General features: G+C 40.6%; 1 protein-coding gene across 1 annotated transcript; it reads left to right on the top strand.

Moving 5' to 3' along the window:
* Nucleotides 1-220: 220 nt before the first annotated feature.
* Nucleotides 221-12,476, top strand: KLHL23 (kelch like family member 23). The gene is made up of 4 exons (XM_007056590.3): nucleotides 221-851; nucleotides 1,902-3,116; nucleotides 5,400-5,552; nucleotides 8,846-12,476. The coding sequence occupies exons 2-4, from the start codon at nucleotides 1,904-1,906 to the stop codon at nucleotides 9,154-9,156; spliced, it is 1,677 nt and encodes a 558-aa protein (XP_007056652.2). The 5' UTR covers nucleotides 221-851; nucleotides 1,902-1,903; the 3' UTR covers nucleotides 9,157-12,476.
* The last annotated feature ends 989 nt before the right edge of the window (nucleotides 12,477-13,465 follow it).

A 13,465-nucleotide genomic window follows, 5' to 3' on the forward strand; every position in this document is an offset into this window, starting at 1 on the left:
TGCTAATTATTTACAGGAGGAAAAAAGAATCACCATGATGAGAACAGTAGACAGCTCTAGTTGTGACATGTCTACATGACAGTTAGACATAATGAGAAGAGTCATTTACACCTACAGAAAGGGAACTCCATAGCTACTTCGGTGTCCGGCATGGATCATTTGCTGTGTTCCTCATGCGGAGTCTGTCCCCCATGGGCAGTGGGAGGTTGAGCGGCACGATGTGGGGAGCTCCCCGCATGCCCAGGCCAAGCCCTGAGCGTGCCTTCTACACGTGAGGACAGGATCGCACCGGAGCAGGTTGCAGTTCACCTGGAGCAATTAACCTTGCCGCCTCTTTAGCCTTCGCTGTTTGCGGGGTTCGGCTGAGCAGCATCTGGGCGGGTTGCAGAAGAGGCTGATTTGGGCCCTGGCAGGTGCTGGGGGGACGCTCGTGGCGTGGGCCACTGTGGGGGACTGTGAAAGCCACGTCCTAGGGTAGCTTCCCTGTGCCTGGTTGCGTGTCACTGAGCTGCTGGGCTGGGAAAGCTGCAGCGGCCCCGGGCCCTGCTCCGGCAGGAACCCTACCCCACAGTCCGCCCCCCCCGCGCCAGGCGGAGCCGCAGCTGTTGGAGCGGGGCGCTGTGTCTCGCGGGGGCGCGATGACCTTGAGGAGGGGGCGCTGCCGGGCTGGAAGCGGCGGCGGGGCGGGGGGAGGGGAGACCGCTGAGACACCCCGACACGGGCCGGGAGCTGCCCCTCAGCTCTTCAGTCGCCTCCCGCGGCAGCCTCTCTCACGAATAAGGTCAAGGGGCCGCTGCCCGCCGCCTGAGCCCGGCCCCAGCCCAGCCGCGGCGGCCGCCTCTGACAGAGCAGTAAGTGGCTCGCGGCGGCCTGGGCCCGCGCGCAGGGCGGGCGGCGCGGCTGGGGCGCGAGGCGTTACCCGCCGGCTCTGCGAGCTGACGGCGCCGCCCTCCGCCGGCAGGTTCCCGTTCCGCAGCCGCCCGGCCCCCCGCGTGGGCTTTGAGGGCGGCGCGTGGCTGCTGGGGGGCTTTGCTGGCCGCCTCCCCGCTGCCGCAGGGCCGATGGGCCGGGCAGGGCGCTGGCCGAGGGTCCTCGCGGGAGCCCCCTGCGTTCTCAGGCTGGCCGGGGGCGGCTGATCCAGGGTGCGCCGCAGCAGCGCAGGCTTCCCCGCCGTGCTCCTCCAACGCGGAGCCGGACGAGCCCAGCTGTCGTGTCGGGGCTTCAGGCTGAGCCCGTGGCGTGAGGCTGCCTGCAGCGGGAGCCGCTTTGTGCTAGCGGGCTGAGCCATAAGGAGCTGGCACCCAGTGCTGCGGGGCTCCACGTCCCCCTTGAGTTCCCCGCGCGCCCAGCGGCCGCGCCACTCCACGCGCGTGCGGTACTGTCCATTGCCGCTTCCCCCGTCATTTTAGCATTGAAATACTAAAGTATTGCAGCTCTCCTACAAACGGATTGCGCTGGCGTTGGACATTGGGTCTCTACGCAGCTTGGACTCCACATGGAGTTAGATGTAAAATGTTAAGGCATGTGGGTTCCAGTTATCTCTTCACGTGCCATATTTGCGTGGTGAGAGATCTGTTTTTCTGTGCGCATTCTGGCTGTACGAAGTCAAATAATTTGAATAGTACAATACAGCAAAGTCTGTCACAGACCCGTTATTAGAAGGAGACGCATCCATATGCATCGAGTTTACTATCCCCCTGGATGTGGTTGAATATGTATAAAGCCATGAATAAAACCTTATTTGAAAATGCGTGTGATTTTGCTTCGTGACTGCGAAATATTTTGCCTTTTGGACTGCAGCATTGATACAATGTACACGGACAATTAAGACATTCAGCGCTGACTACCCAAAGCAATTTGCATAACTGAAAACTACCCCCTTTTGTTTGACTTTATTCCAGAGATGGCTCTGAGCGGAGAAGAGGACTACACCTATATTTACAACGATCTTTCTCACCCTGTGGATTTCCTGCAGGCTTTCAGAACATTTTACCGGGATGGCTTATTTACTGATATTACTCTGCAGTGTGCTTCTGGTGTGATCTTCCTTTGCCACAAAGCTGTTTTAGCTGCTTGTAGCAATTATTTTAGGGCAATGTTCACAGCTGACATGAAAGAAAAATCTAAAAATCAGATCAAACTTCCTGGGATCAGCCACACTATACTGGAGGCTCTTGTGAATTATGCATACACATCACAAATCCAAATAACAGAGAGAAATGTTCAAAGTCTCCTCCAAGCTGCGGATCTCCTCCAGTTTGTGTCAGTAAAGAAAGCCTGTGAGCAGTTTCTGGTAAGGCATGTAGATACTGTCAACTGCATAGGGATGCACTCCTTTGCAGAGTATCACCTTTGTTCAGAGCTAGAGAAAGAATCTAGGAGGATATTGTTATCAAGATTTGAAGAAGTGTGGAGGCAGGAAGAATTTCTGGAAATCAGCTATGAGAAACTCCTATTTATTCTCTCCAGAGAGAATCTCAATGTTTGGAAAGAAGAGGCAGCCATAGAACCTGTGGTTAAATGGATAGCATATGACGTGGAGAAAAGAATTGAATGCATTTTTGATCTGCTGAACTGCCTCAAAATAGATTTAAATGAAATATATTTAAGATCAGCCTTAAGCTTGCGAAAAAAATGCCAGCTTAATGAAAACAAGATAAGGTCTCTGATATACAGTGCATTAAACACAAACCCAAAAGACATTTCCAAAAGGCCCACAGCAGCTATGTATGTGATTGGAGGATATTACTGGCATCCTTTATCAGAAGTCCATGTGTGGGATCCTTTAACTAATGCTTGGATCCAGGGAACGGAGATGCCTGATCACACAAGGGAGAGCTATGGGGTCACTAGTTTGGGACCCAACATTTATGTAATGGGGGGCTATAGAACTGACAACATAGAAGCCCTTGATACTGTGTGGATTTATAACAGTGAAACTGATGAATGGACAGAAGGCTGCCCCATGCTTAATACAAGGTACTATCACTGTGCAGTTACCTTGGGCGGCTGTGTCTATGCTTTGGGGGGCTACAGAAAAGGGGCTCCAGCACAAGAAGCAGAATTCTATGATCCTTTACAAAAGAAATGGGTTCCCATTGCAAACATGATCAAAGGTATGTAACTTTTCCTATGGTTATTGCCTCAATGTCTGTCCTTTTTCACTTGCCACCTGTAAACTCTACAGCCATATTTAGGGCCTGATCCAAGCCCATGGAAGTAAATGGGAGTATTTCTATTAATTTTAATGGGTTTAATGGGTTCACGTCTTTATTAGTCAAACCACTTGAAACATCTGAACTCTGTACAGGACTGTATCCAACAACACTAATGTGAATTTAAAGGTAGTATGTTCAGTTTCATGTTACCTTCTCTTGCGCAAAATTTCTGTATAAGGTATAGAAAAGTCACTGTACAATTTCAGCCCTTCTGGTGCTGACTGGACCTTCAGAAAGTAATCTGTGAAACCAGAAGTTGAGTTCCAATAAAATTATCATAATATTTTTATTCAGATTGTACTCTAATGAAAATGTCATTTAACTTTAGCTCCAATGGATGATAATTACTTTGTATCCAAACAGCAGTTAAGTTCTATCTGATAAAAACTTCTGATCAGAATAACAAATTCCAGGTATCACAATGTTTACAGTTGTGATCCATTTCTTTATAGCCACATTTCCGTCATTCATAACTTCTGTTCATGTAATTTTATCACATCTCTGTGTATTATCAGTCCAGGACTTTTAAAGTCCTTGGTGGGAAGATGAAAAGTGGCAGCAATTTATTCTACAGATTGAAAAACATTTGATTTGCTTAGTTATTTTTAATATTAGAATTTGAACTATTGCAAAGAATAAACTGTATTATCTTGTTATCAAAGATAATGCAAGTAAAAAAAATATGAATTAAGTCACTGCATGTTTTTTTAAATTACATATTCTCTCTTTTATAAGAGGTCTGTAAAATACAAAACACCTAGAAAGTGGATAGTGACTTAATGTTAAAAATCAGTAGAATTCATACTGCTCATGCAGCCATTACTTAGATGTCCATATCGTTTACTATAAACCATTATTCTTCTTGATCTAATTTATTGCTAATTTATAAAGGAGTAGAATATTAGAATTATACTATAAACTGTTTTGTCTCTTTTGTATAGATGTTTTCTCTCTATAATTTCCTTCTGATTTTTTTCCATATTAATTTGGCAAGCATTCATTTTTGTTACTTTTTTTAATGGAGATAAACATATTGAATCTATTTCCCTAGGTTAAGTATCCTCACACCTTGTTAACTGTCTAAATGCCATCTTGACTATCACTACAAAAGTTTTTTTCTCCTGCTGATAATAGCTCATCTTAACGAATTAGCCTCTCATAGTTTGTATGGCAACTTCCAACTTATCTGTATATGTGTGTGTGTGTATATATATATATCTATATATCTTCTTACTATATGTTCCAATCTATGCATCCGATGAAGTGGCCTGTAGCCCACAAAAGCTTATGCTCTAATAAATTTGTTAGTCTCTAAGGTGCCACAAGTACTCCTGTTCTTTTTGCGGATACAGACTAACATGGCTGCTACTCTGAAACCTGTCATAGCTCCAATTTGTTTACTTCCTTGTTTGTACAACAGCATAATTAATTATGTAATTCAGAGGATTAAAATAGTATAAATGATTCTGTGAGGTGCTGAGGAACCTCAATTGCCATTTAAATTTTTCTTGGTAAATTATTATTTTAAAATGGTATTTAAAATTCTCTATGAAATTAAAATAATTTTAAAATAAGTCAAATTTCCATCCTAACATTAACAGTGCTTCTTTAATGTATGCCGTGTTGTTGTAGCCATGTGGGTCCCAAGATATTAGAGAGAAGGTAGGTGAGGTAATATCTTTTATTGGACCAACTTCTGTTGGTGAGAGAGACAAGCTGTGACACTCTTAGTATCTTTACCAGGCCTGAAGAAGAGCTCTGTGTAGCTTGAAAGCTTGTCTCACTAACCAACAGAAGTCGGTCCAATAAAAGATATTACCTCATCCACCTTGTCAGTGTTTCTTTAAGTACTGCAAATCTAGGTACAGCACCTAACATATAAATATTACACATATCTTTTGTGTGGTCTGAAAGGATGGATTGATATTGATTAATATGCAATAAAATATGTAAGAAGCTTTATTGTTTTCATTGACTTTGCCTTATATTGACAAGGTAAGGTGTTCTAAGCGTTCTCTCTGATGCTTTTATTACACTTTCATTTAAATACCTGGAAGAATAATTTTATACTAAAATATTAATTAACAAGTAACTTCAGCTTATTGATGTGTTATTGATGGAAGTGGCAGTCAGTATTCTGTAAAATCTGAAGTTGTGCTGTGAATTTAATACTATAAATAGGTGTTGGAAATGCCACAGCCTGTGTCCTGTGTGAAGTCATCTATGTAATTGGAGGCCACTATGGTTACAGGGGAAGCTGCACCTATGACAAAATTCAGAGCTATCATTCAGGTAGCAATGAATGGAGCATAGTCACTACAAGTCCACATCCAGGTAAACAGAAACATTTCCCAATGGAATATAGAATTTGACTTTGGTTACTTCTAGTTGAAAGTTTTAATGATCTTTGTCATTGCTTTAGATAATGTTCTTTTGTAAAGAGAATAAGCTTCAAGTGCATTCTAAATGCATTCTAAATTGCTGTAAGGTTAATAGCTAGCAAAGTATTTGATCAGCAAGCCAACAAATAAATGTTTAATATTAATGTAGTATGAAAAGTGTTAAAATATTATAAAGTTGTTTGCTGTGTTGTTGTAGCTGTGCTGGTCTCAGGAAATGAATGAGACAAGATAGGTGAAGTAGTATCTTTGATTCCTTCCCCAGACCTGAAAAAGAGCTCTGTGTAGCTCGAAAGCTTGTACCTTCCACCAACAGAAGCCAGTCCAATAAAAAAGTATTACCTCACCTAGCTTCTCTCTAAAAATATTATAAAAAGGGAAAATAAGAGTTATATTCAGAGAAAACATTCTAAATGTATGACCAAAATCACTTTTTAATGCACATTTTGAATGGTTTTCTATGTATAGTTTGGGAGGGGAACATATGAGTTTTATGTTTTAAAGATTTGCTTTACAGAACTTTTAACAATATTTTAAAATTGTTGTACTGAGTGTATTGAAATGTAGGTGAAGTGTTATTTCATTGTTCTTATTTTTATTTTTGTTTTCTTATTTGTGTGCACCTGCTTTTTTATGACTATGAAGTGTAATAGGGCGTTAGCATTAAAGACAACATAGAAGATAAATGATTGTTTCAGCAATCCCTAATGGATACATTCAGTAGCAGTGTAACTTGGTTGTTAATTACTCTAAAACTCCTTTGTTGGAGACTGCTCCTGCTCAGGTTTCATTTTCAACCTTTCGAGCATGTACTTCATGGTGACAGCTGTGTACTCATGTTATACACATCTTTGCTGGAGTGGGGTTTTCTGGGAGTGCTCTAGCAGGAGAGCTCTCCTGCCGAGAAAGCACTGTTCACACGGGTGCTTTTTGTCGGCAAAACTTGTCATTTGGGGGTGTGTTTTTTTCACATGACTGAACGACAAAAGTTCTGTCATTCAGGTTCCAGTGTAGACAAAGCCTTAGGACTTGTTAACACTTAAAATGTTACAACTGTGCAGCTGCATCGCTGTCCCACTTCAGTGTAGACACTGTCTACACCGATGGGAGGGGCTCTCTCGTCAGCATAGATAATCCCCCTCCGTAAGAGGCAGTAGCAAGGCTGATGGAAGAATTCTTCCATTGTCATAGCACTGTCTACACAGGGATTTAGGCTGGTTTAACTCTGCTCCTCAGGGGTGTGAATTTTTCATACCTCTGAGCTAAGTAGTTATGCTGATTTAATTTTCTAGTGTAGACCAGGCCTTAGTTTGCTTCAGAACTGTATTAAGCATATAATTAATATATTGCTATTTTCTATATTACTAAGTATGAACTATATTATCAATACAGTACACTATTTTCCTAGAAACTCCATACCCTTTTGGGCATTTGGCAGAGGTGGTTTACATGGATTCCTGGCTGGCAGAATAGAAAGTCTCAAGCAGATTTTGCTCCAGAATCTACATATTAATTTTAAAAAATAAAGTTTAATTCTAGCTCTATTGGTTGCAGAGATCATGCACAGTGCAACCAACTATTGTCTTGAGTCTGCATAAAGACAGGCTGCAACACTAGGGAAATGGAGATTGACAAAAAAGGTCAGAAGATTTTGGCTCAGGAACAGGACAGTGATGATAAACCACTAATATATGGAAGGTGTGAACCCTAATAAGGAAGAGGATGATGCGTTCGAATGGAAAGAGAAGTAATAACACCTAACTCTTATGTAGCACCTTTCAGCACCTTTTTAGCACCTCATTTGTGAAATGCTTTGATCTACTTTCATCAGTAGATCTCAAAGCATTTCACAAAGGAGGTCAGTATGATTATCCCCATTTTACAGAGGGAGGAACTGAACCACAGAGAGGTGAAGTGAGTTGTCCAAGATCACCCAGTAGGTCAATAGTTGAGCTGGGAATAGAATCTAGGTCTCCTGAGTCCCAGCCTTGTCTTGTGCTCTATTCACTAGGACATACTGCCTCCCTGTAATGTAATGGGATGAAATTAATAAAGAGAAATTATTGACAGTTACATTGATTTGACTGTGGAATAGTCTGCTACAGAAGTGGTGGAAGCCTCAGCATATAGGGTAATATAATCTAGATTGGATAAAGGACAAGAAAATTAACTCAAGGGAACAATCCTGAATGGACAGGGTTAGAATAAATTTCCCCCTCTACTTCCTATATTCATCTGCATAAATTTTTAAACAAGACTCTCTTTAACCACTGGTTAAAATGTATGTAGCTTCTACGATGCCCTTAGTCTTCCTGAGACCAGATACAGCAGAAGTTGTTGAGGTTTTTCAAAATCTGATCTGATCCAAAACCAATTGAAGTCAATGGAGAATTTCTTTTGAAAAAAGACCCCACTGTGGCCGATATTGCAACCAGATGCTGTATTTTTTGGGACGATAGTGTATGAAGTTAATGAATGTATCATTGTGGGCCAGAGATTGTATGGAACTCCATTGGGGGAGGGTTAGTACAGCTCCTGCAGGAACTGAAAACAGCAGGGGATGATTACTAACAGTCCCTGTTTGGAAACAGCTCCATAGAAGTACCAGTCCCTAGACATATACTGCTTCAGGCTGGGTTTTCCAGACACTACAAAACAAAGAAAGAGCTTTTTGGTAGAGCTTGAACTGAGTTGGGGGGCTTCCTTTTGATTTAGCAAATGGACAGGACCTTTTGTCCAAAGAAAGACCCAACCCTTGTTGAAGTGTTGAAAGGGGTGTTGGCCTACCAGACTCCCAATGTGGAGGATGAGTGATTTCTGAAGTGTGTAGGAGCTTTTATTATTTTATGCTTTCTCTGTAATGCTTTTTTATCCTATGAATAAATGTATTTTTTTGAGAAAGTTGTGTGGTAACTTGTAACTGCTGACAATGCACTGTTCACAGCCTTTGGAGAAGAGGCAATATACAGGGGCTGGCGCATGGGCAGACAGGATTGTAGGGCTTCTCATAGTGTATGGGAGAATGATCTCTATCCAAGAGAGATGATATCTGGGAGCCTGAAACCTTAAGTGGTGCCGTTGATGGACCACAGAGAGGGAATACAGATTCAGTTTCTCTGAAATTGTGACACAGAGTCTATCATATGTATCTGCAGTTTCACCAACTAGGTAGTACTGTTTGTTTGTTTTATTATTCTAAATTAAACTATTTTCCCTTTCTTTGTGAAGAATATGGACTGTGTTCCATTGCCTTACAAAACAAGCTCTATCTTGTCGGTGGACAAACCGCAATCACTGACTGCTATGACCCAGAACAAAATGAATGGAGGCAGATGGCGCATACGATGGAAAGAAGGATGGAGTGTGGTGCAGTTGTCATGAATGGATGCATCTATGTAACAGGAGGATATTCGTATTCAAAAGGAACATATCTGCAGAGTATTGAGAAATATGATCCTGAGCATAATAAATGGGAAGTAGTCGGCAATCTTCCCAGTGCTATGCGTTCACATGGTTGTGTCTGTGTGTACAATGTCTAACACAATTTGAATATCATATGTCTGTTGCAAGAGACAAGCAAGTACAGTATCTGTACCAGTACAGATTACCTCTTCAGCAATGTATTTAATACAACCCATCACTCACATTTAATATAAATCTATATACAAACCTGTATTTATTAAAATTCACTTCATATAATATAAATGCTGTGACAATATTTTTACATAATTTCATTTTCAAAATAAATTCACCAGTTATTGTTTTTCATAAAGGTTTACAAATCATCTTTACAAAATATACTTCCAGTGGACATACAAGGAGTAACGTAAAAGACTAATTTGTATTAATTAACCACTGGAGGGAACCATGCTCAAGGTTTTGTCGCATTGCTAGGAGGACTGAAAAACAAAAGACTTTACACTTATATGGACTACTTGGGTTTCAAGTGAAACCTTTAATAATTTGAATGTGGCTATTAACACTTATTGTTTAGTGACTGTCACAAGCTGATTGACTTGTTAGGATATTTTGCTAGTCCGCTTTCAAATCCCCATACAAAACATAGATAGAAGGCCTTTGCCCTAGTGCTCTAGAGGTAAAATAATGCTCTATGATACTAAAGATTCAAGTTTAAGACATGTGGTCATTCCTTTATTCCTGTACTGAAAAGGAATTTAGGGAGCAATGGGAGAGCGCCTCACATTGCTCCACGATGGCGTCCTCTCAAGCTGATTCAGGAATATTGTTGATTGATTCCAGATAATGCTATATTCTTGATTGCAGAATTGGTTAAGATACATGTCTTTTAGAATGGAAAAGACTGGCAGGGAATCTAATGGACTCTTTGAGGTACAAACACCTCTGGTACAGACTAGAAAAACAGAATTATATTTTATATAATTGTTTTCACACCAGGATCTCCAAAAGCACTAAACCATGATTTAGATACTGGTAGTGCAGTGAGTGAGGCTCAGCAGCCACAGGAACTCAGCAAAAAGTTTAGAGATAGAATACTGACCAGGATACTGGATTTATCCTTTACTCCTTTTAGAAGTGTGATCTGGGATCTTTAACTTCTGTCTGGAGAGCTGTCTGAGATGAGCAGAAAAAAAGATCAGTTTAGATATCTGATATTGCATTGTGATCCCTACAATGCAGCAGGGTAGTTTCAACACAGCATAAGGTACTGGTACAGTCCACCTGAAAGATTTGAATCCATGACCTTCTGACTCAGACATCATCAGTCGTCTTACAAATGTTTTGATGTATAAAATGGGCCCTGTCACATCTCAGGGAGTATATACAAGATGTAACTTTTGTTAAATTGCATTTGATTGACTGTTGATCATTTCTTCAGAGGTTTTTATGGTGTGTTGTTTTTATGGTGTGCTGTTACTTTTACCATGGGGAGTTTAATTTTGCTTCTTTTCCATGTCATGCACCCCAATGTCATGATAATAATGTATACAATAATTTAAATAATATATACAATAATTTAAATAAATACACACCTACCTTACAGGGTAATTATTATCCCCTTTTTTGTTTTCTTTTTAAGTATCACCACTGTAGTATCTGGACATTTTACAAAAAAGATAATATATCCTTTAGAAAAAATAAATCTTCTGCCCATTCCTTCAAAGCCACTGTCTTATAGTGAGAACTGTCAGGGATCTACCAGGGGTTGTTGGAGGAAACACCTGCCTAAACAGGCATTGATGATATGAGGTAGATGGAGGGTAAAAGGAAGAAAAAATGTTCTCCTTATTTACAAAGAATTGTAAGTATATCCTAGGAGATTGCAGAGCATGTATGCCCCAAATTTGTAATTATTTCCCCTCTAATCTGTAAAAATTTTGAATTATTATTTTTTTGCTACCCTTTTTGTATCATCCTACTCTGTTTATTGCATTAAGCACTAGTAAGCATGTTGCACTAAACTCTGAGTTTCAATTTAAAACAGTGTATTTATTTACTTTCGTCTTGGTGTTTGCAAACTTCACATTCTGAGGCTCATGTGCATGTAGGGAATTGTGAGCTGTGCTTATTTAAAGCCCAGTGGAAAGCTATTGAATGATCTTAATATAGTTTGCTTAAAGAACATAAAATATAAAGAGGCCTTGACAACTGAACTGCATACTGCTTTTGAATAGGCCAGACAGGTTAGTACAAAGTGGAGTGAAAGGCAAAGACACTAGAAAAAGGAGATGAGGAGAGATAAATCTGCTGTGAGTTTGTTTCTGCCCCCTATTTTCTTCTCTCCTTCTATTTGGAATTATTCTCTAAGGTAGAGTATTTTTTAAAAAGTTAAATGAAAGATTAAAGAGCAATATTACTACAGTAGAAAGCAGTATCACAGGATGGCTGGTTGCAGTAAATGAAGCAGGACAGCCCCCTGTGCCAGATCAAGTGCTCCCAATTTGGACCATTAAGAGGGTGGCCTGGCATAGCACCTGAAGGTTATAAAAGATCAGGGTGGCTCAGCAGCAGAATGAGACCCAAGGAGGGACATAGAGCTCAGGAAGTTAGAAAGGAGTGGGTCACTTAAGGGCAGGTGAGAGCAGGGGAACTGTAAGTCATCAGTGTCTTTGCAGAAGGTGGTAAAATGTGCTTCTTGGAGGAAGGCAGGAGGCCAGTAAGAGGGTTTTGCTGGCTGGTATCCCCGAGTCAGAGGACTAGATGAAGGTTGAATGCCAGAAAGCAGCAGGGGGAGTTGCCTGCTGGCTCTATGCTGGAGACTGAAGGCAGTGAAGGAGTTCATCAGCTGACCTCTCCGGAGCTGGACCCAGAGGAACTGTGAGAAGGCCAGGGGGAGTGAGGGATGTTCCTTTGGCAAAGATGCTCCCAGCAGAGAGGATGTGGGGGTTTCTGCTTGGATAAGTTGGGTGGTACTTCAGTTGGAAGGGCTGGGATAACTGTCCTTGTACAAGGATAGGAGAGGATTGTGCTGGGGTGTGGTGTGAGAGGCCAAGGCTGTATGTTTCATGTGCTGTTTAGACTATGGTGGGGGAGTTCTGGAGTATCAAAAGGCTGATTACAGCAGTTTTTTCAGTCATCCAATGCAACAGACTTAATATTAATAGATTAATGTGATGATTAAGTTATGAAGCAATTCTACTGTATTCATACCAAGGTAGGGGTTGACTATATAACTTCCTGGTTTTAATATCCATAAAATGGAAAGAAAGGGAATTGGAATGAAATACCTAAGTTGAATCACTTTTCAAGTTAGTACTCGTATGTATAATATATTTTAATTATAGGCAAAATCACTTTGATAAATGTGATACCCATGGATTTGGCAATATGGATATGTCAAACTGATTTTTTTCTACTAAATGTAAAACTTAGTGCAATGTTTTGTTTTCATGTTTAAATTTATTAACTAGTTAAACAAATTTAAAAATGAAAACTGTTAGTATGGAGAATGTGTTTTAATTTGTCAACAATGTTTGAATTTTTGTTAAACAAAAAATGGTACAAACAAACGTCTAAACTAATCTTGTAAATAATAGGTATATTTTACCACAGAAATTTCTTTTGATTGAACAGACATATCAGAAGAATAGTCTGAAGTCTTTCTGTTTTAGTGGTTTATTGGCTCTCGGATTCCCAGACACACAGAATCATAGTTTTAGTTATTATATGATGATGCATTTCCGACTCCTTTTATAGTAGGATATTTTTAAAACTTCTTAGGGCTTACAATAGGCTTCTAGCACTGACTGTAGAGACTCTGTTTCCAAGAGCAGGGTAAGCTGCAGAAGTCTAAGGATGAGAGGTTTCTTTTCTCTCCCTCTCTGACCTAAGGAAAAAGCTTTTTAGGCAAAATGTGGAGTTACAATAAAATATTTCCATTGACTATCATTCTGGAGATGGAAAAATGCCCTGATTCTGCAAAGAGGTATGTACTTAATTTTACATACGTTAGTGATCCCATTAAAGTCAACGGGACTATTCATGTACTAAAGTTAAGTAGTGTGTGAAGATGTTAGCAGGTTGGAGCCTAAATGATTGAGCTGATTATCAGCCTAAAGGAATTTTGGAATTTTTTTCAATACCAGTGTGTTAAGTATTATGATCAAAGGCTTTCAGATGGCTTTGGACATACACCATTAATGAAGAAGGTAGGTGGTAAAACTCTTAACAGATCCTGCTAATGTTACTGGTAAACACCCTGTTACAGAGCTTGGAGAATAGGCAGATAAGTGTCTCGAAGAGAAGAGCTGTGCATGATCATGATATAAAGGGCCATCAACAATACAGTGAAGTTAATTTTACACAAAGGGTGGGATCCACAAAGGGACTGACAGTCATGGCACTAAAATGTTGCACTGCCTAGAAAAT

Source organism: Chelonia mydas, chromosome 11 (genome assembly GCF_015237465.2).
Source record: "Chelonia mydas isolate rCheMyd1 chromosome 11, rCheMyd1.pri.v2, whole genome shotgun sequence".
In the NCBI taxonomy this organism is placed as follows: Eukaryota; Metazoa; Chordata; order Testudines; family Cheloniidae; genus Chelonia; species Chelonia mydas.